Source organism: Lolium rigidum, chromosome 6, assembly GCF_022539505.1.
Source record: "Lolium rigidum isolate FL_2022 chromosome 6, APGP_CSIRO_Lrig_0.1, whole genome shotgun sequence".
In the NCBI taxonomy this organism is placed as follows: Eukaryota; Viridiplantae; Streptophyta; class Magnoliopsida; order Poales; family Poaceae; genus Lolium; species Lolium rigidum.
In genome coordinates, this window is record NC_061513.1 from 300306207 (window position 1) to 300331198 (window position 24992).

At 47.0% G+C, this 24992-nt stretch overlaps 3 protein-coding genes across 4 annotated transcripts; all 3 read right to left on the reverse strand.

Annotated features, from left to right (window-relative positions):
• Nucleotides 1–4361: 4361 nt before the first annotated feature.
• On the reverse strand, nucleotides 4362–4664 carry LOC124659883 (Bowman-Birk type wound-induced proteinase inhibitor WIP1-like). Its single transcript, XM_047197699.1, has one exon. It carries the CDS (start codon nucleotides 4662–4664, stop codon nucleotides 4362–4364), a length of 303 nt encoding a protein of 100 aa, XP_047053655.1.
• A 1157-nt stretch (nucleotides 4665–5821) lies between these two features.
• On the reverse strand, nucleotides 5822–6299 carry LOC124659547 (Bowman-Birk type wound-induced proteinase inhibitor WIP1-like). Its single transcript, XM_047197408.1, has one exon. The coding sequence runs from the start codon at nucleotides 6279–6281 to the stop codon at nucleotides 5979–5981; it is 303 nt and encodes a 100-aa protein (XP_047053364.1). The 5' UTR covers nucleotides 6282–6299; the 3' UTR covers nucleotides 5822–5978.
• Nucleotides 6300–14619: 8320 nt separating this feature from the next.
• LOC124666105 lies at nucleotides 14620–17790 on the reverse strand. Of its 2 annotated transcripts, none has more exons than XM_047203457.1 (6): nucleotides 17340–17790; nucleotides 16805–17232; nucleotides 16253–16690; nucleotides 15517–15909; nucleotides 15230–15426; nucleotides 14620–15123 (listed from the first exon to the last, which is right to left on the reverse strand). In XM_047203457.1, the coding sequence occupies exons 1-6, from the start codon at nucleotides 17597–17599 to the stop codon at nucleotides 14872–14874; spliced, it is 1968 nt and encodes a 655-aa protein (XP_047059413.1). In that variant the 5' UTR covers nucleotides 17600–17790; the 3' UTR covers nucleotides 14620–14871. The 2 variants fall into 2 exon arrangements, with proteins under 2 accessions (XP_047059413.1, XP_047059412.1); XM_047203456.1 differs by having other exon boundaries at nucleotides 16805–17241.
• Nucleotides 17791–24992: the final 7202 nt, after the last annotated feature.

The following is a 24992-nucleotide window of genomic DNA, read 5'->3' on the forward strand; positions in this document are numbered from 1 at the left end:
ATGGAGCTTCTCGTCGAGAAAGAGGCGGAGGCCGCGTCGAAGAAAAGGAAGCGATGGGGGGAGATGAAGGACACGGCTCGCCGCTTCCACGCTCAGGCGAAGGACATCGTCAACGACGTTTGGAAGAACAAGGCGGAGGAGAGCTCGAGGGAGGCGGAGGCGCTGCGAACTATCAAGGCGGAGCTAGAGGCGAAGGTCGTATCCCTGGAGGCGGAGCTGTCGGCGTCAGCAGCGAGGAACGGCCGACTGGAGTTGGAGGCGGAAGCGAGCAAAAAGAAACTCACGGTGACACAGGCCGCGTTAGAGGCTGAGAAGGCCAAGACAGTACAACACTTCTCGAATATCGATGTAGAAATTTAGGGGCACAGTTTAGATATGTCCTAAAATGTTTTAATTCGGGGCACATGTCTATAATGCCCTAATATGACGTACCTATGAGGGCACATGTCTAAAAATAAGTGGACATCTAGATCGCATAAAAGAGTGTTGGACCGTGCTACGCGGCGGAATGGCGCATAAACCGTAGCAATCAAGCTAGTGATAACATTCTAACTATTATTAACGGAATTTTTTTATCAAAAAATGTCAACGTGGAATTTAGTTTCAAAAATCTCGGGTACACCATCACTACCTAGCCTAAAGGTGCATCCACAATTTATTTTCTATGGAATTTATACATTAGTTAAAAATAAAAAAATTATATTCAAATCAAACTATGATTTGAGCCCATTAAACTACCATAGATGAATTAACTTTTTTTTTGTGTTGTCGACATGTCGTTTGAATGTTTGCCTTGATTGGCGCATATTATTTCCACGTGTGAAGTTTTTGTAGACATTTTGACGACTTCAGGGATGCATTTTCAAGCGTGAGTGCACGAGATACGGCTTTGTAGGTTGTTTGTGTACAACATAATTACACATATTACTTCGCCAGATTTAAAGACAAAAAAAGGGAATAGACACCAGATATCAAGGGGCTACTAGCCATCTCGCAGAACCAGCATGGTCCCGTACGTAAACGGCAGCTGATCAACGAGAGTGGATCGAGCGTGCGTGAGTGCACGAAGAGTGTGCACGAAATTTGACCGTCATGCATGCTGCTGTCCACGCTGAGCTGCTCACTCCCTATTCTCCATTTATAGTGTTTGGAATTCGATTCGACCATCGGTTTTGGCTCCCTCGCCTCGGCTCCTGCACCCGACGTTTCGCTTCCCCGTACAATATCCCTATTTAATCCCTGCCAAGAGAGCTCGTAATGACTCACACAGCCACGGGCAGCAAAACAAAGATAACGAGGGCCTCTCGCAATCTCCCGCGAGACAGCCCCATGGATGCGGCGTTGCTCGCGCGCCTCGCCTCGCTGAGGCAGTCGATCCAGGCCGCCGAAGCTAGTGCGGCCGGCGAGGCGCCGACGGCCACCACGGGCATGGAGGCAGTCCTCGAGAGCTGCCAGGCCCTGGAGCTTCTCGTCGAGAAGGAGGCGGAGGCCGCGTGGAAGAAAAGGAAGCAATGGGGGGAGATGAAGGACACGGCTCGCCGCGTCCATGCTCAGGCGAGGGAGATCGTCACCGACGTCTGGAAGAACAAGGCGGAGGAGAGATCGAGGGAGGCGGATCGGAGGCGCTGCGAACTAGCAAGGCTGAGCTGGTGGCGAAGGTCGTATCCCTGGAGGCGGAGCTGTCGGCGTCAGCAGCGAGGAACGGCCGACTGGAGTTGGAGGCGGAAGCGAGCAAAAAGAAACTCACGGTGACACAGGCCGCGTTAGAGGCTGAGAAGGCCAAGACAGTACAACACTTCTCGAATATCGATGTAGAAATTTAGGGGCACAGTTTAGATATGTCCTAAAATGTTTTAATTCGGGGCACATGTCTATAATGCCCTAATATGACGTACCTATGAGGGCACAGGTAATTGGCTCCATGGGGTTGATTCAAGGTTTAAGTTGCTTCTTAGGGTGGGGGCGCTAGCAGTTATCTGGGCGCTTTGGCTATGTAGAAATGACAAGATTTTTAATGATAAAAATTGCTCTTTGTTGCAGGTCATCTACAGATGTACAGGTATTTTCCGTTCGTGGTTACCTCTTCAGCGAGTGGAGAACCGAGACCTGTTTACGGAGGTCCGTACACGGTTGGAGGCTACGGCGAGGATACTTTTTCCCAACATGGGTGGCAGCATAGTCTACGGATAGATGCCCCACCTATCTCTTAGGCGTTTTATGTTTCATCTTTGATGTGTATCTCGCCTAGTTTTTTTTCGTTTTTATCACTTTCGAACCTGAGACAACATAAACGGCTGTGTGCATCCTGGTTATGCAGAGGCTGGATATAATTGCTTATAAAAGTAATGAAAGCATCCTTTATCGAAAAAACCTATGAGGGCACATGTCTAAAAATAAGTGGACATCTAGATCGCATAAAAGAGTGTTTCCTCGACCCGGACGAGGTGGCCGAAATCTCCGATTGGACCGACGAATGTACATACTACATCTCCGAGGTACCTACAGTGCCACTCTCTGCCCTGCCTTTGCTACTAGTACCAGATCTGTTCATCGATGTGCCGCCATGAATGGTCCAATTCTCGGCAAAAAGAAAAATGGAATCGAGCTCTCCAATTCATTCTGCTCACTTCGTTGCACGACGGGCCTTATCCACCAGCTGAAACAGCTTGAACGGTTGATCGAAGCCGAGGATCGCGTCAGCCGTTGAACTGGCCTATTATTCTCTCTAGTTCGTCCAAGCTCCAACCTACTACACTTCCAGTTCAGTTTCGTCAGATATATAATCTGCTGCTACTACTCTACTGTATGTCTCAATTCTGGACGGTCGTGGCTACCAAGTTTAGTCTCATCAGGGGTGAAAGGTGCTAATCTTATACCTGCACCTTGTCTGTGGACGATCGAACTGAATTGCAACAAAATTGGGATTTTGGACATGCCATGTTTTCTCAATCTTCGTTCTGTGATGCAGTTTCCCTTTTCGATCGGAGAGCAGCAATCTATAGTAATACGTGCGTTCTGGTCTGGTTTTGAGTTTTACGTTTGTAATTCACCAAGGAGCTCATGAACATTACTCTGCCTATTAAACTTGCCGCTACTTTGAACTTGGGCGTTAATCTGAACCTGCTTTTCCACGCTGCTCTGGAAGTACCAGGCAGCATCTACTGGATTTTCGAAGCCCAAGAGACGACCAAGGTTTTGGATTTAGTTTTCTGATTTTAGCGGACTGGATGAAATGGTCGAAATAGCCGAAGTTAGCAGACGAAAAAGCACAAAATCAAATTTGAAACCTAAGACGAAAAATGACCGAAATTTGAACAAAATTTTGAAATTCAGCTGTACGAAACCATATCACAGAATCAGATTTAGCCGGAGGCAATTAGCATAAGAAGTAATACATCCTCCAGACAAGACATAGCAGTATTTAACAGGAGATTACCACTCCAAAATTATCAATCCAAGATGGAAACAACACAGGGGATTGAACATTTTTAGCTAATTAAAGGACATTTAATTAAACTTGTAAATTCACATCAGGATGATATATACGACTCATAAAAGCTTGCCCCAGCCTTTACATTGCAAAGATGCACACCACCGCAAGCAAAAAAGAAAGTGTAGTACGAAAAAAGACATCGATAGCTCATACAACGCCTCATGTGGTGGAGGGACGATCCGTAGACTACAATACCATTCATTGGGTAACATTTGAAGATTTCGAGAATTAAGCCTTTTTGCGCCTTTTGAGTCCTCTTTGAGGAAATTGATTTAGAATTCCGGCCTGCTGCTTTTAGGTCATACAAAGGATCAAGCCTCGCCTCATCTAAAACCCACCTCTGAAACATCACCCACAAGATGAGATCAAATCCAACAATCAATTGTGGCATCTGCTTCCTCATCATTTAGATGTGTGACGGCCATCTTATTCGAAAACTTAAGAAACCTTTTGTTTTCATTCCTTCTCATATACTAGCACCAACAATGTGCAAGTTCGAATCTATATGCGGAGTAGCAAAGAAAGGAAGGACTTCATTGATGAGGAATTATCGATTGATGAGTCGAGGTTGTGCACATACTTATATCTTATTGCCTTCCCCATTGCTCCCGCACCAACACTATGACAACTACACCACTTTTATTGCATAAACCCATAAACAAGCACGTAAACATCATCTTACTGTTTCACCTATAACATCAACATATACCACACTTATAATAACATATATAACGCTTCTATAATACCCCCTTTGTTCGAAAGTAAGTGTGGCGGATTTCCGAACAGAGAAGTATGACATAGTGCATTCGAAAGCACGACTCGCTTTGAAGCTATCTCAACTGAGTTGAAGCTCCATGGATTAGTAGTTCTACTTGCAGGGCGGGCCGCATATGTCGAGGAAGGTGTCGGCACACTTGTACTCCTTGACAGGGTACGTCTTCACGACGGTGCAGCTTCTGCAGACCGGGTCACACTTGTCGAGGACGACATCGTCGCAGTTGTAGAGGCCCGAGAAGGAGAAGTTGCAGTTGCTGCAACACTTAAGCTTCAACGGGTTGATGTCGATGGCCTTGTCCTCGCCAACAGATGTTGCATGGATATCCGCGAAGACCACCGTGACCAAAGCGGTCCGGAGAAGTAGGATCACCACTAGAGCGATGCTGACCTTCATGGCTACTTGGTTCCAACGGTTTATGTATACCCGATCTCTGAGGCTTTACAGAGCAGTTGTCTCTATATGTAGGCGTTGAGATCGATCTCGGGGCATTGGAGGATTAGTATGTTGCTTATTTTGCTATGCTAGTGACGGAAGGATTAAGTAGGAGTATTCTTTTTTGCTATGCTTGTCAGGTTAGACTTTAACCCGTGGCCGGCCGGCGAGCCATGGACTTTGTTTTCTGTTACACGTAAGAGACCTGAAAGACAGTACGTAGCTTAGCGTGCATGTCCACGTACGTCGTATGTGATTGCGTTTACTAATTTGTATTTTTAACTATGCAGCGGTTGACTACTGTGTATGTCCGATCGAACAGTCATAGTATTCATGCGTCATGGATTAGATCGGTATGTAAGTATACTAATCGTAGTCAAGATTCAAGAAAGGATAAGCATCATGCATATATTCAGGTGGATGTCTGTTAGCATCCTGTCAAACCTCATGTGGTGGAGAGCCGATCCGTAGACTACAATGTCATTCATTGGATAACATTTGGAGCTTTGAAGAATGTAGCAATTTTTGCGCCTTTTGAGTTTTCTTTGAAGAAATTGATTTAGATTTTTGGCCGGGGCTTTTAGGTCGTACAAATGAACAAAATATGCCTCATCTAAAACCCGGCTCCCAAACATCACTATCATATGAGATTTAATCCGACCATCAATTCTGGTATTTGTTTCCTCATCATGTGTGACGGTCATATTATTTGAAAACTTAAGAAACCTTTGTATGGTCAATCTCCATATAATTAAAAGCGTTCATAGATATATTAATTTCGTTTCATTCATGAAGTTGGTTTTACTTGTGCAAAGGCATCCAAGAAGTCTTACTCTGACTTGAAATCTTGGGTTTGCAATTTTGTATAGCTCTTCATTTTTGTAGTTTTTTTTTTGTAGTTTTTACTTCTTAGTGGTTGCTAACCTCTAGCTCCATTTTGTACAGAAATCTTTGTTTTGTTCTTCTTTTATTAATAAAAAATAAAAAAGTGTGTTCAACTTCAAAAAATGTTTGTTTTCATTCCTTCTCATATGATCTTACAGGTTACAGCTTATCACCTTCGCTATAGTTTCCGTGACAATAGTATGACAACTATACCACTTTTATTGCATAAACCCATAAACGCACACACGTAAACAACCTGTCTTATTGTTTCGCCTATAACATTGACATGTATCACGCTTATAATGACATATATTACGGTTATATAATACTCCATGCACGACAGGCGGTGAAGCTATCTCAACTAAGCCGAAGCTCCATCGATTAGTGGTTCTACTTGCAAGGTGGGTCGCATATGCCGAGAAAGGTGTCAGCGCACTTGTACTCCTTGACTGGGGACGTCTTCACCACGTCGCAGCTTTTGCAGATGGGGTCGCACTCTTTGATGACGAGGTCGTCACAGGTGTAAAGGCCGGAGAAGGAGAAGTTGCAGTTACTGCAGCACTTCAGCTTCCCCGGGTTGATGTTGACGGCCTTGCCCTCACCCACGGACGTCGCGTGCACATCCGCGAAGATCACCGTGGCCAGTGCGGCTTGAAAAAGCAGGATGATCACCAGCGTGCTGCTGATCTTCATGGCTACTTGGTTCCAAAGATTTATATATGTACCCTGATCTCTGCTGCTTCACAGGGCAGCTCTCTCTATATATAGGCGTCAAGATCAATCTGGGGGCATGGTAGGATTAGCATGTTGCTTATTTTGCTATGCTAGTGACGGAAGGATTGAGTACTTTTTGCTATGCTTGTCAGGTTAGACTTTAACCCGTGACCGGCCGGCGCGCCGGCATCGAGCATGTGCCCATCGTACGGATTGCGTCTACTGAATATGTATTTTTGACTCTGCATCAATTGAGTATCATATGCCCGATCGAACAGTCATATTGTCGTGCGTCATGGATTAGCTCAGTATGGAAGTATACTAATCATGCTCAAGAAGAGATAAGCATCATGCATATATTCACGTAGATGCGTCTTTGTAGGTTTCAGGCTTGGTTATTTGTGTACAACATACTTACACACACGGACACACTAGTACACTACCTTGTCAGATTTGAAGAGAAAAGGATTATACACCAGATATCAAGGGGCTATTGGGCCGTAACCGGGAACGCGCTCTAAAATCATCAAAGTGCACAACTTTGTCAATTTTGTGGGCTCGTGTCACTTGTACATTAGTTTAGCCATGCATCGCCACTCAGCCCAACATTAGTTTTTTTTGACCTTGTTGCAGTGGAGAAGAACCACTTTCTGACTCTGCAAATCTTTTCCTAAAGTAAGATCACCAATGCCTTGTTTGGTCCCTACCGTTGCTGCTTATCAGCACACCAGCATTGACACTGCACGACATGACGCAAAATGAAATTTTATTGATCCAAATCAAAGTAAGTATAAGTCCTTTTTGTGTTTCCATCTTAATCACGTACATAGTTTTTTCCCCAAACAAAGCGCAGAGGATTAAAGGTAAGTTCGCGAGACTGCTTTTCTCTACATATGAAAGGCAAAGAGACAAGAAAAAAGGTAAAGAAGGATGATATGTGGGTAATTATCCATCTTCAAGTGTGGAGTCAACCATCTCACATAGTCGTAGGTGCACTCGTGTCGTTCTTAGGGAGCAGCACCAACAAAACCTTAGAGCATCTCAAGTCGCGTTCCCCAAATCGTCCCCAAAAGGATGTGGGGCGCGCCGGACAAAAAAACGTTCCCAGCCGCGTCCCCCAAAGCCTCTTTTTGTCCGGCGCGGCCTGATACGGTGTCCGGCGCCCCGAGCCCGTCCCCGTCCCACAGGGGACGCTCCGGGGATGCCGGACACAACGAAAAGCGAGGCGGGGAGTGGCGGGACCGATGCGTCAGCGGCACATTGAAGTTTAACCTAACCATCGCCTACCTCACGACGAAAGTTATTCGCGCACATCGACGGTGGAGCTTCCGCAGAGGGGCAGCGAACCGTCTCGTCGCGCCTAGCTCTGCGTGCCGGTGTTAATGAGCGCCACCGCTCCCCCGCCTCCCTCCGGCCTATAAAAAGGGCCGCTCTCTCATCGTCCCCCTCACGCACAAACCCTAGCCTCTCTCCCCAACCCTAGCCGCCACCATCTCAAGAGTCGACTCCATGGCTCGTAGAGCCGGAGGCCAAGGTCGCGACCGTGGTCGTGGCCGCGGTAGAGCTGCACGCTCGCCGTCGCCTGCGATGCCGTCGTCTTCATCGTCGGATCTGCAGGAGGAGGAGCGGCCGGTGGTGTTCGAGTTTGTCGTCGTCCTCAAGGGCGACCCGCACGACATCTAGAGGCTGCCGGACACGTTTGCCGACTTCGTCGACGGCGATGAGCTGGGCTCGCTGCATCTGCTGGAGGCTGCATGCGGCTGCGGCCGGTGGATCGTGGACGTGATCTACGACGCGTGCGGCAAGATGTACCTCCACATCGTCTGGGAGAAGTTCGCGCGCTACCACCACCTCGAAGCCGGCTTCGTGCTCATGTTCTCCTATCTTGGCGACGGGGACATGAGCGTCAAGGTGTTCGACGAGACACGCTGCCACCAACACTACCACGGTGATAGCGCCGAGGAGGACGACGACTGAGTGTTGTTTCTTCGCAGCAAAAATAGGCACGGAGGTTTCTGGTTGTTCTTCCTCGAAAGAACCAACAGGGGCACCGTCAACAGCTGGATTTTCCAGTTGGGTCACGGGGTGTGCCTGCGAGTGTTCTTTCTTGGCAGCGAACATACGAAACCTGCGGTGACCGACCTAGTTAGGTTTAATTATTTTTCAATGTTTTATATTTGTGTCAACCATGGTTCAAAATATGTATTAGTTTGTGGAATACCATGTTCCAAACTATATCTTCGTGTAAACCACGTTCCCAATTATGTATTAGTTTGTGGAATATTTCTTCTCTTTATAAAAACAAAAATGCAAAAACAAACAAAAAAGAGAGTATTTTAATGTTTGGGGGCGGTGTTTGGGGGATGCGGCTGGGGAGCGACGTCCTCCAAATGCGGCACGAACGAAACACGTCCCACAAACGCTCGATCCGGTGCCGTTTGGGGGACGATTTAGGGGACGCGACTGGAGATGCTCTTAGATACCATTGTGCCTATCCTTCGTCTTTTCCCTCACTCCCTTCACCCCCATTGGATGACTACGCTGACCAAATGGCTCCATCTACGATCACGGCAGAGCTGTTCTCTCCAGCAGGAAGTGAGCCTAGCTCAACTAGTTCGGAGTGGATGTACAAACGCACCACCTGAGTTCAAATCCTGACGGTCTGAATTTAGATTCCTATTTATATTTAAGGCCCAGGCTAGTCCTACTACTCATGCAATTTATCTTGAGAATAATACTTTAATCATTAAAAATATTAGTACTCATGCCAAATAGCTGTGTGCATCCCTGATTAGTGTAGAGACCGGGAAGTAAAATTCTCCCCATTTTTAAAGGCGTTCCCCTCTGCCCCTTCGGCAACAATGGCTCCTGAAGTTCTTGTCGCTCTGTTACAGTGTTACTACTAAGGCAACTTACATGATTTTGTCGTTTCAGGAATTTTCGAATTACTCTACTGGGGCAGGATAATGCGTGATGGCTTGAAGGCTGCAGCGCCAGGATCAAGGGCTGGGCGTGGATACTTTCTGCTTCATGGTGCTCCAAAGTTCATGCCTCCATGGGAAGTTGATGCAGGTCAAGCGTTAGATCCAGTATACTCTCCTCGCAACAATTAGGGTCATTTACAGGGCTTTGTATTGGATTCATATGTGGTCTTTTCTTTTCTGCTGTGGAGCAGCGGAAACATATGGACTCTGGTTGCACTCGGTTGATGGTGATCGTTCTGGCTATCTTCAACCAGGGTGGTTGTCGCCAGTCGCTTAGAATCCAAGATGATTAGATACCATCAGCCTCTTTATTTCGTTGGTTAATCCATCTTGCAACTTTATGTGATATTTGAGTTGTAGTTTACTTTGACACTATTACTTTGCAACAAAGAAATCCCGTGGATCACTTTGATGCAGAGATTGGGGCTACGTCTCCTGTTCGAAAAAAAGAGTCGTGACCCTTGACGTCGGAAAGGTCACACTAGCACAGATTGATCTGGTTGCAACACACCTCACCGGGACCGTACTCCATTTCATAACGGCTACAAGAAGAACCCCTCTACAACAACACATACTTGGCAACCCATTAAATAGCCGTTGCAAAATTTTCTCATAGATACAGATGTATGTGTTGCAGTCCACATCGTTGCTCCTCATACAGCTCGGAATTTGTGGAAAGAAAAAACTAAGAGCCCAGCCCACTAAGCAACTCCCATAACTTATCTAATACCACCTGCCACGACCGCAGGATTCACGCACAACCGCACCCTGAATCCACACCTCGCCTCCCCAAACCTAGATATGAAGCAGCCGCCGCCGCCGCCGCTGTGGAATAGCTTCTAGATTTGGCCAGGACCAGATGATCGAAGCGGTTGTGATGGATTCTCCGTCGGATGCATCGGAGCTCCACCGGCGCTGGAGAGGAATGATGTTGATGCGTGGATGCTGTGGCTGGATGACGACGGCACCGGATTCCCTGTCGCCTTCCGCGCCACCCGGAGCCGCCGCCCGGTACGTACGTACTGAACCCGACCCAGCTCGCCCGCTGTACTACTGGGGGTCAAATTTTCTAAGTGGCGGCGTGTTTGTTTCGGTTTTGGGTTGTGCGCAGGACCGAGATGTGCTGCCTGTCATGGTGGGGGTGAAGACGAAAGGCGCGGATGCCCGGCGCGGTTGTACTGCCACCGCTCTCTCACACGCAGCCGATGCCGGAGGTTAGGTGGTGCCTGGGGACAACGAGGAGAGGGCGATCATGTTGTACATACCCGTCGAGGTCACAGGTAGCGTCCAGCTCGGCCGCTCTGGCCAGGTGCCCCTCTCCGCGTCAGCCCAGATTGGATCAACGGACTCAACGATACGTGCTAATTTACTGAGTTACGCTGTTAATTGGGCTTATTCGCTTCGAATTACATTCCATTGTGAACTGTGATATTCCCAACTTGCCGAATTCCTGAATCACTCGAACTGACTAGAATTGATACTGTCGTGCAGCAGCACAGGCACTATACTGCAAGACGCGAGCAACCACCAAGCGATGTTCTCTGGAGGTTGTGCTGGAGAATCTATCTGGCAATCTGACGCACGGACTAGAATTGATATTGAGCGATAACATACCTGTAGCCAATTATGGGTGTGTTCAGAGTCTTTCCACTCGTATGGGGGATCTACATATATTTGGAAGATCTTTTAAAATCCCTTATTTTAATAGCTTTTGTTGATTCCTAGAACTATATTTTACAGGAAATGGGCGAAGGGAAAAATATTAGCTCTCAGTGGCTTTTGGCCGTGCACAGATGTTGCTTTTACCCACAAATACTGCACATAAAAAGGTAGTATTTTATGGTGAGACTCCAAAATATGTATGCTCTCTCGTTACATGGTAGATCTCCTTTGTCAAAGGATTTCAGTCTTCTGTTTTGACTCCTATCTCATTGTGGTTATTTCTTATCCAGATTTCCTCATGTATTTCCATCAGTACGACCTGTGAGTGTGTGATGCTATTTCAAGTGCAAAGGGACAGCAAAAATTTATTGGGTGCTGGCTTGCTTTGGCGTGCCAGGAAGGTGAAAAAGAAAGCAAGTATCTAGTACAATTTACACTGTTTTAGCGACTTCTATGTTGAAACGAAAATTTGTATTTGCAGGTGAGCAGGTCCCATACAAGATCTCATCTATCAGCAATACTTGATATATTGGATATGAACTCTGAAGATGTTAGAAAAATATTAGAACGAATGTATATAGAATTAGGTGGAATATCATATTCTGATGAAGATTGTATATTGTTTACTTGTAAGATAACTTTCATGTATGGCATGGTTACACCAGTAATAAATATTAATTTATTGGCATGCAATACATTTGTATTTTATGATTTACTTGTGATGTGTCTCAGATGAACTATATTATCTCCGGGGAAAAAATCTACCACCCCCAAGAACGATGAAATAATCTAGAAAAAAATGAATTGTTGATCTAGAGAATATTCAAAACATATAGGATGCCTCCACCAACGCATACAACAGTTGCTTGGATTCTGTAGCTATCTTGCAACGCTAATTCCATTGGTTACCAACGCAGGTATACGCGTTGCATTATACCCTAGCAACACCCAAAAATGCAACGCGTTTTTATCTGTTGGTAAACTAGCCAGCAACGCCTATATTGGCATTTAGATACGCATAAATCTGTTGCTGTAGAGCGGGTCTTCTTGTAGTCGGGGATCAATGATGGTGCAACAATGGGCCGGTGCATGGCGGGGCATGCTCAACCCTCTTCCGTTGTTTTCTCTGGCATTGGGTGCCGATGAAGAAGTTTGTGCCAGTGATAGTTTTTTTTTTTGCATGGTAATACGGTTCTCATTGATAAATAAAAGACGAGATACAAAGTACGTATACACCGATCTTACAGATCTGGAAAGATAGGATAAACCTATGTGACAAACCAACGCCTATCCATCTTCTTCGGCACCATCGTAGCAGCCACCAAAGAAAAAAATGGACATATCACCTCTTCACCTGAGCTCGACGCGGCTCCATCGCTGATCATCAGCTTTCTGGACCTCCAATGTAGTTTGCCATAGGACAAACCATTGTCGTTGAAAGAATCAGACCAGGGCAGCATGTCCCTGGACACGCCATCGAACTTCAGCACTGGTACCCACGCACAACGATGTCGGAGTACGGAACCAGAACCATCAACCTTCAACCACGAACCTACCACAAGGTGCACCATCTTCCAGCTGTCACCAGTGCAGACCACCGTATGCACGTACTCCTGGACAAATCCTCTCTGCTCAACCTTAGCGCCGGAGACAACGCCGCAGCAACGGGGACAGAGCAGGACGAAAAAACCATCTGATGGAGTCGTCGCCACTGCCTCGCCGACACCATCCATGAACCCTAAAGCCACCGATCTGAAAGATCGGCAAGCACACAGTGCCACCAACTCTGAGACGCCGCCATGAAGGACAGCGCCAGTGTGGGAGAAGAGTTGAGGCAGATTTATTTGCCCGGGCACCGCTCCCACCACCCCAACGGCGCGCCATGCCAGAGAACTTCTCGCCCTAAGTACCATGCAAAAAACGGGCCCCCCTCCCTCCTACTGCCGGAGCGGCAAGCGGAAGGAGCGGAGACCAGCACAAACATCGGAGATTGGAGCAGGAAAAGCTTTTCCGCCGCCGCCGCCGCCTGGGAGACGCGGTGTGCCAGTGATAGTTTCGAGGTGAAGTATGCATACTCAACCTCGCTCTTCGGCTAGATCAGATATTGTTGGCGTGCACACCTCATGGCCTTATTGAAGATTTTTGCTCAATATTTTTCTTCGGTGATGGAGATCCTAAGAGCATCTCCAACAGGCGCTCTATCCCGCGCTGTATCCAAAAAAGCGGCTGGTTTAGCGCTCGGGCGTAAAATTATGCTCCAACAGGCGCTCTATCCCGCGCTGTAAAATACAGCTTGAGGCAAAAGCGCTATATCGTGCACTATATCTACCGCGCCGGAAAGAGCGCGCTGTATCCGTCGCGCGCAGAAACAGGTACAGATTTTTACAGCTTCAAGGTTTAGAGCTTCTGCTGGAGGTGAATATGCCCTCACGCACAAAACATGGATAGAGCGCGCTGTAAAGCGCTTTTACAGCGCCAAGATTTAGCGCTCCTGTTGGAGATGCTCTAAATTCGAACTTTTGTTGGGCCTATCAACATCCATGCATGTGCGCACAAACTAAGGTAATTTGTTAGCTCACAAACTTCAGAAAAATAAGATAAATCATGATATGCATAACATTTAACTAAAATTGGGCAATGAATTGAGCCCATTAAAATTATCATATATCAATTTGTTATTTTTTTTTGTTTCTTGCTCTGTTTTATGAAATTTGATTTGAACTTGTAACGTGACTGGTGTCTATTATGTCCATATGGTGATTTTTTGTTTATGCTCCCTCCGATTCAAATTAATTCGCTCAACTAGATCTAAACGGATGTATCTAGACACGTTTGTTGACGAGATATATTCTTATCTAAACAAAGTTGAGTTAATTAATATGAATCAGAGAGGTATTTTTTACGACTATAATTAGGGGAACATTTCCAAGACAGTCTACACAAGAGCCATTCTCTTTGAGTGCACGCTTTGTGTTGAGTCTTGCCCAACATACAAAAGTTAGACTATGAGTACCTTTCGCAATATTAGATTGGACCATCGAAATAGTTTACAAAATTGAATTTATCTCGACAACCGCTTTCCACTTCCTGACTCCGCAAACCTTTTGGGCAAGTAAGATCTCACCATATGGTTCATTTGATCACAACCATCGGTCCTGACATGACCCAACTTGCCAAATATTTTTGTGGGTACACAATCTGCCATTTCAAATCAACCAGCGGATATATCAACATTCAACATGTGAGTCATTTTCGTGGTGCTATCTTCCGACTGTACATGGCTTTTTTTTCTACATGGCAAAGGCAAAGAGAGAAAAAACGAAAGTAAAAGGAGCAGGATGTGGTTAATTATCCATCTTTAAATGTGGAGGCAAATCTATGTGTGTGTGACATCCTACCGTGCATGCATGCATCATCCCGTGATAGATCGACCATAAAGCAGATGAACACACGTGGAAAGGAAAGGCTAAAGCGTGGATGCATATCAAAGCCGTGCTTGTCACGACCTCAAGTCTTCCTTTTGCTTTGCAGGCACGGACATGCCTGAATATTGTGTCGCATACACATGAAAATATGGTACTGCAGAATGCCGATCCCAATCTGTGAGCGCATGTCAGCACGCACCACATCACATGCACCCAACTAGTACACCATATCGAGTGACTGATCTTATTTTTCTGTCGATAGATATACATTACGCCTTTACAACATCGTCTTCTCTGAATTATCTGACTTTTTGTACACAGTGCTACTAGCTAGACGCTGAGTGCGTTGCATATTCTCGATCGTGTCTACGCAAACCCAACTTTATCTTTTGACTACATCAGGAAAAAGAAAAGAAAAAGATAAGGTAAACGAAGTAAAGAAAAGTAGTTTACAGTCAAAAGTGTACGTAGCGAGATCCATCCATGGAGGTGTGCATGTCAGTGTGCAGGGAAGAAGAGAGGGGAAGGGTCTCTCTGGAGCTTGCCCTGGCGCACGTCGACCCTGACCCTGTTCATCTTCTCCTCGCACCAGTGCAGCTGCTGGTCGGTGATCTCCGGCATGCGCAGCACCCTGGCCACCACCTTGAGATCGATCAGGCCGAGAAGCACCGGCACCACCTCGTCGTCCCTCGCCTTGCTCCGCTTCAGGCACCGCCGCGGCCTCGTCACGTCCTTCAGCCTGTTCTTCTTCTGCACACAAACACACTCACAATATTCAGATGATTTGATCATTTTTTAAGAATAAATTTGATCATTGCGGTACATCACAGATGTTTGATTAGGGATGACCACTCACAGTCTTGTTGGCTTTCTTGAGGGCGATGACTATGGTCTGGTCGGCGGCGCTCGCCCGCCGCCGGACCATCTCCCTGAACATCTGGTAGTGGCTCCTCTTATCGGCTCGCAGGAACGCCATGAACGTCCTGATCGACTCCTCCAGTATGTGCAGGAACTGCACCGCAGATATCAGATCATCCTTCTCGTCTTCCTCCTCTGCACAAGTGTCCATCAGTCGTGAGAAAATTTGGATTAAAACTCAGTACAAGATTGCAGAGCATGCAGATCAATGGCCGACAGAGGTACCTCTGAACTCTGGGACTAGGAGCAGCTTGGGCGAGGAGTTCTTCATCCTGGCGTATATCTCGGGCCGGCGGCCGTGCTCGAAAGGCTCGTTCTCGATGAAGCGATAGAGCAGCACCTGGAACTGCTGGAACTCCTGCGCGACACGCGCCGGGCAGCACCGGTCCTCCAGCATCGTCATCGTCCCGCCACCGCCGCCGCCGTTGTGGCGCCGGAAGCTGGTGTAGTTCCAGTTGAGAGCCTCCCAGGTGAGGCAAATCTGGGCCACGTACACCCGCTCCAGCTCCGGGTACGGGTCGCGCAGCCCGATCGGCGGCGGCGTCGGCGCCATGGTCAGCTTGTGCGTGATCCGCTGCGACATCGACCGCGGCTGGTACTTGATCGACCTAAACGACTCTGCACCATGCATGCACATGCACAAGATGAACACATATTGCAAATTTGTTTCAAGTGCAATTTGTTTGTGTGTTGGATTTTGTAATTTTGTATTGGATTAGATTATTACGTGCATCATCGTTGAATGTGTAGTTAAAATAAATTCTTGATCGAGCCCACAAATGTCGTGAAAAGCATGGCAGAGAACCGAAAACACGGCTGCCTAAGCTTCTTGCCAACAAAAGTTGGTCTTAGGTGATGATATCTACTTGGGGAATATTTGGTAGCGATGATGATGAGCAAATCAAAAACTTAATGCGGAAACAAACTTTGAGTAAAGAAAGAAACAGCGTAGTGTAGGTACCTGTCTCGGTGAGCTTCTGAGCGCCGACGCGGTGGAAGTAGACCATGTCCTCGTCGTACTTTCGGAACAGCGTGTAGGACTCCCACCGCGCCGAGCTCCGGCGCGACGACGACGAGAAGAGGTCCGAGTAGGCGTCCTTGGCCACCGCGGAGCCCTGCCACTCCACCGAGCTCTTGGACGTCGACTCGCTCGTCAGCGTCGACGCGCCGAACCGGCAGCTGCTGTCCCCGTCGGCCTCCTCCTCGCGCCGTGGCCGTAGCAGTCGTGCTCCCCCGACCATGCCGACCTCGGGCAGCAGCAGATTTTTCGTGTCGGCCAGCGCATTGCTGTTCATGGACCGCTTCACGTCTGGTAAGCCGGCCTGGTTGTCGTCCTCCTCCTCTTGTTCATGCCCGTCGCGATCGTCTTCCCCTCCTCTGATTTTTGGCTTCTCTGAAACTTTAAGTGTGGAAAAGATCAGCTGAAATGACTGACAAAAGAAGAGAGAGTACGATGCAGTACATGAGAATGGAATCAATGGAATGGAATGTAGCCAGCCAGGAGATTGCTTGCCTTGGACGGAAACATTCTCCGGTGACGCGGCGACCGGAATATCCTGCCGACACCCACCTGGCGCCGCCGTGGGGATGTCGTCGGCAACGGCAAAGGTGACGGTCATCGGAATGTCCTTGGCCCTTCGTTGTGCACGGCCATTGTCGACAGCAGCAGTAGCAGCAACGTCGTCGCACCGGCGATCCCGCCGCGGTGAGAACGAGGTGCGGGCGGTGGATTCAGTAGCGGGGAAGGTGCAGTTCTCGGCCACCTCCTCCAAGCAATGCGCAGCTGCGCTACTGTACGACAGGTGATCTTTTACTTCGTCGACAAGCAGGGCCTCGTCGAACCAGAATAGCGAGTCCGCCCTATGCGGTTCTGCTCCCCCGGCGATGTCGACCTCCTCTCTCCGGAAAGATTTCTCTGCACGGTTGTCACGGCCATGATCCCTGCTCACACTACAAATGAATTTTCAGTAATACACAAGAAGATGAAGATCACTGAATTGATCAGCAGCTAGCCAAAGTTGGCTGACAGTTTCACACTGCATACTAACCTTGCCCGGCAGAGGCGATTGAAGAGCTTGGCGAGGAGGAAGAGCAGGAGGTAGACGACGAGGAGCAGAAAATTCAGAGAGAACAGTCCATGGAGCAGAGGCGACATGGGCATCACCCGCTCTTGCATGGCCACCGGACGAAGCAGAGTAAGCTGTCCGTACCACCAGCCATGAGCAGGAGCCTGCGAGCCAAGCACTTGTTGCAACCCCACAGCCACCGGAGAAGAAGAGCAACAGCTGCTGCTGCTCCCATTACGCATCTATCCGCGTCCACGACTACGAGGAGGACGACACCGGCACTGTCCCTGTCCTAGCTTGTTCTAGAGGCTTTTGTGCTTTGGGGCTTTGGCTAAGGAAGCCAACCACAACGCCACACCAGACACACTGGCTGGCAGCAGCTCGTTGTTACTTTGGTCGAGAGGAAAGTGGTTTGGGAGCAGGAGATCAAAGGGAAGATGGTTTGGGAGAACGGGGAAGTTTATAGCCGTCGCTCCAACCATCCGGAAAGGCGGTTCAGGGCGGAGAGATAATCATGGGCATACGTGCATGGGGCCCGACGTGATGTAAAGAGAAGATGTGGTCGATCCATCGGTGGGCAAAGTTAGCAAGCAAGTAATCTCAGAGTGTTTGATTATTAGAGAGCAGTAAACAATTTGAGAAGAGACAGAGGCGGCAGGCCCCTGCGTCAAGTGACTTGCATTAAGAGCTAAGCCTATATGCGAGATGCGTTCCATCGTCGCCTGCCCTGCGGGGTTTGGTATCACGCGCTCCATCGCAGCTCACATCGACCGTACCGTCGGTATTGGGTCGCCTTGATGAAGAACTAGTACTACAATGCTCTCCATTTCTTTCTTTTTTGAGTTCAGTTTGAGCATATCATCAACCCCCGGATTAGTGCGCTTAGTCTGGATGATTATGTTGTCCTGATTATGCAGGCATGAGTCACGCCTTTCACACCTAAGAAGTATACCAGGTTAGAGCAGATATATGACGATTGCCAAAAGAGTTTGGAGCACACCAAATACATGCTGGACAACCTTGCTACATGCTTCCTGACACTACAAAAACCAGGCCATTTTCTCAGTAAAAGGGGTGGAGATGGGTTTCTCCCTTCTATATTAATACATGCAAGGCTCTTGCATGGTTCGAAAAAAAATCATCTAAGGAGGATAAATGTCATCAGCCATCTAATACCCTTTGGTGTATGTGTTGCCATTGATCTCATAATTAATCGCAGAGGCATGGCCTTCAGCAAGTCTACCATAGACTAGTGAGTGTTGGATCACATTGATGTTATTGTGGGACACATCTATGCCAAAAATAAACGAACAAACGGCTAGTTGCAGCTACCGGTGAGCCAGGCCTGCCACAGTGGCAGCAGATGTGGTGCTCGGCAGCAGACATAGGGACGGTACGAGCGACGGGATGCAACCGCCACCACCAACAAGAGGAGGGGTGGGGCGGATTGTGGAGGGTCGTGGTGCTGCCATGATGGCCACATACGGCTTTTTCCGCATGCCGCGCATTGCCAATGTCCCCGTTCGCCCCCTCACTACAGGGTTGGCACGGGAGTACCGGTCAAATTATCGGGCCACAGTTCACATCGGCACGGCTTAGAAGACGCCGGTGGCAGCTGTTTTTGGCCCAGAACCCCAAATACTGTTTGGGGTGCTTTTGCACGCTTTCGGTGGGGATGCTCTTTATTTTGGTCTGGGATGCTTTGACTTAACCTAAAATGATAGTGATGTATGCAATTTTGTTTTTTTTCGATAAAGAGCAAATATTAATTTCACGGAGATACCAATTACACCCAGCCTCTGCAACAACATCATGCCCTAATGACACAAAGGATGCACGTATCCAAAAAAGAGAAAAAAATTACAGAAAAGAAAGGTCCCGCTACAGAGATCCATAAGTTGAAGCAGCAACACTGACACCACCAAGACAACACCGGAAGCTCAGCTTCTCCATAAACAACGCCTCCAAGAAGTAAACAGTGCACAAACGCTGTCGTCGCCCGATCATAGATCTTAGGTTTTCACCCTGAAAAAAGTCATCTCTCTCAAAACAATGCCTTCAACAAGAACATTGCCAGACAAAACCAATTAAGGCCAGACCTTGGATTTTCACCCTAAAAGATAAGACTCCGAACTTCTCCTATGCAGTCGCCCCCACATGCCAGTCGCTGTTACAAGTCACGAACCGCCAGACCAATTCCACCTCAGCACCAAGATCCGACCATCATAGCTATTCCACCGATCTCGGCTTGATGACCTTCTCCGCTAGCACCATGGAAAGAAAACGAGCTCCATGATATTAATAGCCAGTAGAGCTTCGAAGCGCTCCTCTGAAACCAAACGGCAAGATAAAAAATATGGGTGCGCACGACCGAAACAACCAAATCCAGCAATCTTCAGGCATTATTCGCACAATGAATTTCGCCGGCAGGGCCTTTCGGAACACGACAATTCACCCAGACTGGTTGGAACAAGCATCCGACAGATCTTCAAACTTGGTCCGAGAAGAATCCTAGAACCGCCACCTTTATTCTTCGACGCGGACGAACAAGCCCCCACACCACCATCCACCACCCGACGACGATGAAGGAGGTATGCCTCGCTAATCCGTCGCCGCCAAGCCCATGGTGACTGCAGAGAAGAAGACTCGGCAGCAGGTTGCGATCCCCGGCCAGGAACCCGACAGCGCTGAATGGTCCGAAGCAGAATGGCCAGGCCCTCTAGGCCCAGATCGGGCCTCGATCGGACCCATGCCGCCGCCAGATCCCTGCGCCTCCGCCGCCCAACCGCCGGCGTCCCGCATCCCGTCGCCTTGCTGCCTCCTCCGTGCACCAAGCTCACCCGCCGCCGCACCTCCCTGCTCAGATGCGCCGCCGGACTTGCCGCCTCCTCTGCCCTCCATCGTTTGGCCGGTCGGGCACCACCACCGCCGCCAGCGCCGGCGACGGCAGCGGCTTGGCCGGGGCAGGCATGGAGAGGGACGGGGTCGGTAGATGGATCTCCTCCGGAGCCGCCCGAGGGGGAGCGACCCAGGAGTGAGAGGCGTGGAGAGGAGAGGCGTGGGGATCTGGCTCCGGCGCATGCAATTTTGTATAGGTTGAAAATTTAATGTCTAAAAATAAAAACAAAGACAAATGGCAAGGGCCAAGGGTGAAAATCTAGACAGTGTAGAATACAAGCATGTTGCCATTGTGTGTGAAGGGATCAACCTTTGATCGAAGAAACACAAACGCTCCTGGCTCTATCTTCCCATTCTTCTTGTAAAGCGAACTTTTGGAACATGGGTTATTAAACTTACTCCGGTACTAAATTATATAGTTATTCGATCACCAAGTTATAAAATATCTCGAGTAGGAAAAGTTTTCTTTAGACTATTCATTTGAAACTTGTTATTTCCTAAGCTACGTACTTTTAAGTTTAGGTTTAAAAAATGATAGGCATATGGGTACATGCATCCTCTACATGCAAAAACTTGTTTGAAATTATTGGAGGCATGGAAACACATTTTTTTGGCCTGCCCGTTATCAGGTACTCCATTGGTGAACCCGACTCCCATCACGTATTTTCGTTCCCCTTGTTGCTGATAGTATCTCAATCATCAAAATTTGTGTGAGACAAATCTGAAACCTGTCAAAGAGAGACAAATACTATATTATTGCCGAGCCGGACTACTATATCTTGCATTTCACAACTTCTTTTGGCTGATCGTAACCCTGTTATTGAGGAATAAATTCTAGATGTTTTCCCCGCCAAAAAAATCGATTGTATGCACCATATTCAACAAAAAACTTCATTCAGACCAAAAATTTGTCACTTGTGATTAATTAGGAAACAAAAAGGCCAGGCAAGATTCCTATGATCAGAGATCATAAAGCTAGGCCCTGCTCGTGGATGAACTTACCAGTAATAGTAATTAAGCAAAAAAAAGATGTTTCAGAATTTCCAAAATCGTCTGCAGCGCCCTTGAAAGACAATATGCACCATGATGACTCTTGGGCATGTGTCTTCAGTGGATCTTGGTTTACCTGGAGGCCTTTGGACAAAATCGAGTTAAAGGGTGACTGCAGAGATGTGGTCACTCGTTTGTTTCGACTGTGTTTGTTTTCCGAACAGCTTATTATGTTCATGATCCTAACCCTAGCGGGTGGCCGCAGAGGAGGGATGGGCCGGCGGCCGTGAAGGAGGGAGGGGCCGACGGACATAAGCAAAGGAGGGAGGAGGGAGCAGAGGCATGTGAAGAGCAGAGGAGCTTGAGCAAAGGCGCGCCAAGGCGAGGCGTAGCAGCGGCGCCAACGGACCTGCGTCGGAGGAGGCGTGGCCGAGCGGAGAAGAGAAGAGAAGAAGATTTTTGCTGCGGAGCTTCATGTGTGAGAGAGTGGGAGGAAGAAGAGAGGTGTGTAAGAGATGTGTGCATGCAGCAATGTGTGGATGGGTTGATATATGGTGGAGGTAGTGGAGTAGGTGGCTGTTTCAAAATTACTAGCGGCGCACCATACCTTGGTGCGCCACAGATAAGTTCTTCCCTTTCAGATTTTTTTGAAACTCTATTTTTCTTTCTCAATTTCAAAATTCTAAAAAATCGGTAAATGGCCATAGACTGTTGAAATTGGATACTACTTTTTTAGACACCATTTCATATAAGAAACTTTTTCATCCAACGTTGTATCCAAAATCCAGATCAGTTTTTTCCGAAACATGATGTGTTTTTGCAAAATATGTCGAAATTCAAGTTTTTTATTTTACGTAACAACTAGGTTATGTACATAACTACGCCGCAAAGAATTTTAAAATTTGAAGTTTCTATTTTTTAATTTTTTTAAAAAACTAAAAAGACGATCCGATGTGTGTATGTGTGTGTGCGTGCGCGCGTGCGTGCGTGTCCGTGCGTGCGTGTGTGTGTGCGCGCATGTGCGTGTGCGGGTGCGTGTGTGTGTGTGTGTGAAGACCAAACTTACCAGTGGCGTACACCAAGTATGGTGTGCCACTAGTAAGTTTGGCAACCCAGCCAACTTGGCCAGGCATACCTGTGTCACACCACTTCAAACAGTACGTCACTGGACACAGAAATTTGTGATGCGTATAGAAGTACGGTCAGGCACACGAACAAGTACATGTATAGTCGTGCCAAGGAGCAAGTACATGTACAGGAGTACATTACACATACCACCAAGTACAGGTACTTAAGTACAATCGCGCACACGCGCAAGTACATGTACAGAAGTACAGTCACGCACGCGGGCAAGTACAGCTAAAGCCGCGCACATGAGCAAGTACATGTACAGAAGTACAATCAGCACACGAGCAAGTACATGTACAGAAATATAGTCGCACACACGAGCAAGTACATGTACAGAAGTACAGTCACACACACGAGCAAGTATTGGTACATAAGTATAGTCGCGCACACGAACAAGTACAAGTACAGAAATACATGTACTACGGTTACTGAGTAAAGGAAAAAAAACATCAAATACACTAAAAGTACTTACTAGTTGAACACGAGTATATTTAGGTACACACCACGAGAAAGGACTATTAGTATTGGAAGTACGGAAAAAGTATCCTGAAACCTATCAATATGGGATCTAATTTTGAAGATTCCGATGCGGGATCTCAAAAGTTAAAACAGTTTGTAATTTCGACTTACGGTTCTCAAGATATATCATTTTCAAAAACCAAATCTAAAAAATAAAGGAAAAAACTTAGACAACCCACCCTCATCTGTCCTTCTCTCCTCTCTCATCCCATCTTGCTTCCGCTTACGACGCGTGACGAGCAGGGAGACCAAGTTCCAGGATTTTTCTAGCACCACAGGCCATCACTTGTCGCGTCTAGAGCAAATTATCTTTCCTTCGCGAAGGTCGGCATTTTTCTAACGATTTCGACTGACAGCCACGTTTACTGTCTCTGGCATCACACACAAATTTGTGGTCCGTCACTGGTATATAGCAATGGCGCACCACTAGTAGCAAACCCATGGATAGCTATTTTTCTAGTAGTGCAATGTCTCCTGCGATGTCTCTGGCAATGTCTTCGACAAGGTCTCCAACCAGGTCTGCGTTTGATGAGTCTTTTATGTTATATTTATAGTCGAACCATTTTTTTCTCCAATGAAGCAAATGCGAGGCTTTTATTTTGCTGCAGACGAATCAAATCTTGAATTTTTTCAGATATTAGACACGTGTGGCAGCCTCTTGAGAATTGGCAGCACTGCCCCATAAATTGAAAATGCAATGTCTAAAAATAAATACGAAGAAAAGGGCCAAGGGGAGAAATGTGGACAATGTAGGGCAAAACCTATACACCGACCAGGTCGGTGGCTACCGGCCACCGCACACCCCCTGGTCGGGTATGGGCCAGGCCCATTTGGGTCTGTTTAGCCTGTGCAGTTCGTTTTTGCTTTTTTTTTTCTGGTTTCTTTTTCTGTTTTCTGTTTTTTTTTTCTTTTTTCTGTTTTCGGTTTTGTTTATATTTTTTTAGTTTCGAAATTTTTAATTTTTAAAAATTGTTCAAATTGAAAAAAAAATGTTCAAATTTGAAAACCGTTCAAATTTGAAAATCGTTCAAATTTAAAAACCGTTCAAATATGAAATTCGTTTAAATTCAAAAATTGTTTAAAATTTTAAAATGTTCAAATTTAAAATTTGTTCAAATTTAAAAAATGTTCAAATGTAAAATTTGTTCAAATTTAAAATTTGTTCACATCGAAAATTGTTCAAATCCAAAAATTGTTCATATAAAAAAATAAAAAATTAGAAAATAATGCTTTCAATTTTTCGAAAATATAAAAAATTTGGAAATTTTTGTTTTTCCGAAAAAATTTCACATTGGCATTTTAAATTTTTAAAAAAGAAAAGAAATGAAACAGCAGAAAAGGAGAAAAACAGAAGAAAAAAAACGAAAACAAACGTCATTGGGCCGGCCCAACAGGCACCCTGGGGGGTGCGGTGCCTGGTCCGCACCGACCAGGGTGGTGTATAGCACCTCCCCAATGTAGAACACAAGCCATTCTCATAGAGTTCAGTAAAGGACTGTCAAGGCCGTAGCACAGAACTAAGCGACCTGGCCCAAAATGAAAAAGAAGGCCCAATCTGAGGAGCACGAGCCCGTAGTGGATCATGTTTCCGCCAAGCAAGTGCAAACCCAAGCTACTGGCAGCCACGTTTACTTCTGTTTTTTCAACGGGCGGTCACGGCTAATAATGTATGTGTTGTCTCTCCAAAGTTTCTGGCTCTATCTTCCCATTCCCCTTTTTTTTTTTTTTTTTTTTTTGAGAAACACAGTACAAACGCAGGCGCTCACATACACGCGCATACACTCAACCCTATGAACGCACACACGCACACCCTACCCCTATGAGCACCTCCGAAGACCGAGCCGGCGGATTGGATCTTGAAATTGACGAAGTCACCACGAGCGCCTCGTCGTCGACGGGAACGTCGCCTCCCACTGAAAGAATATTCCGCCTTTATGAGACACACAGATATCAAACCTGGGGTTTGAACTCTGGTGGGCTGGGGGTACAACCACCCACCTAACCACCCAACCTCAGGTTGGTTCTCCATTCCCCTTCTTTCTGATAGTACCTCAATCATCAAAACTCGTTTGACACAATGCCTCGGATCGCGTGACCTGT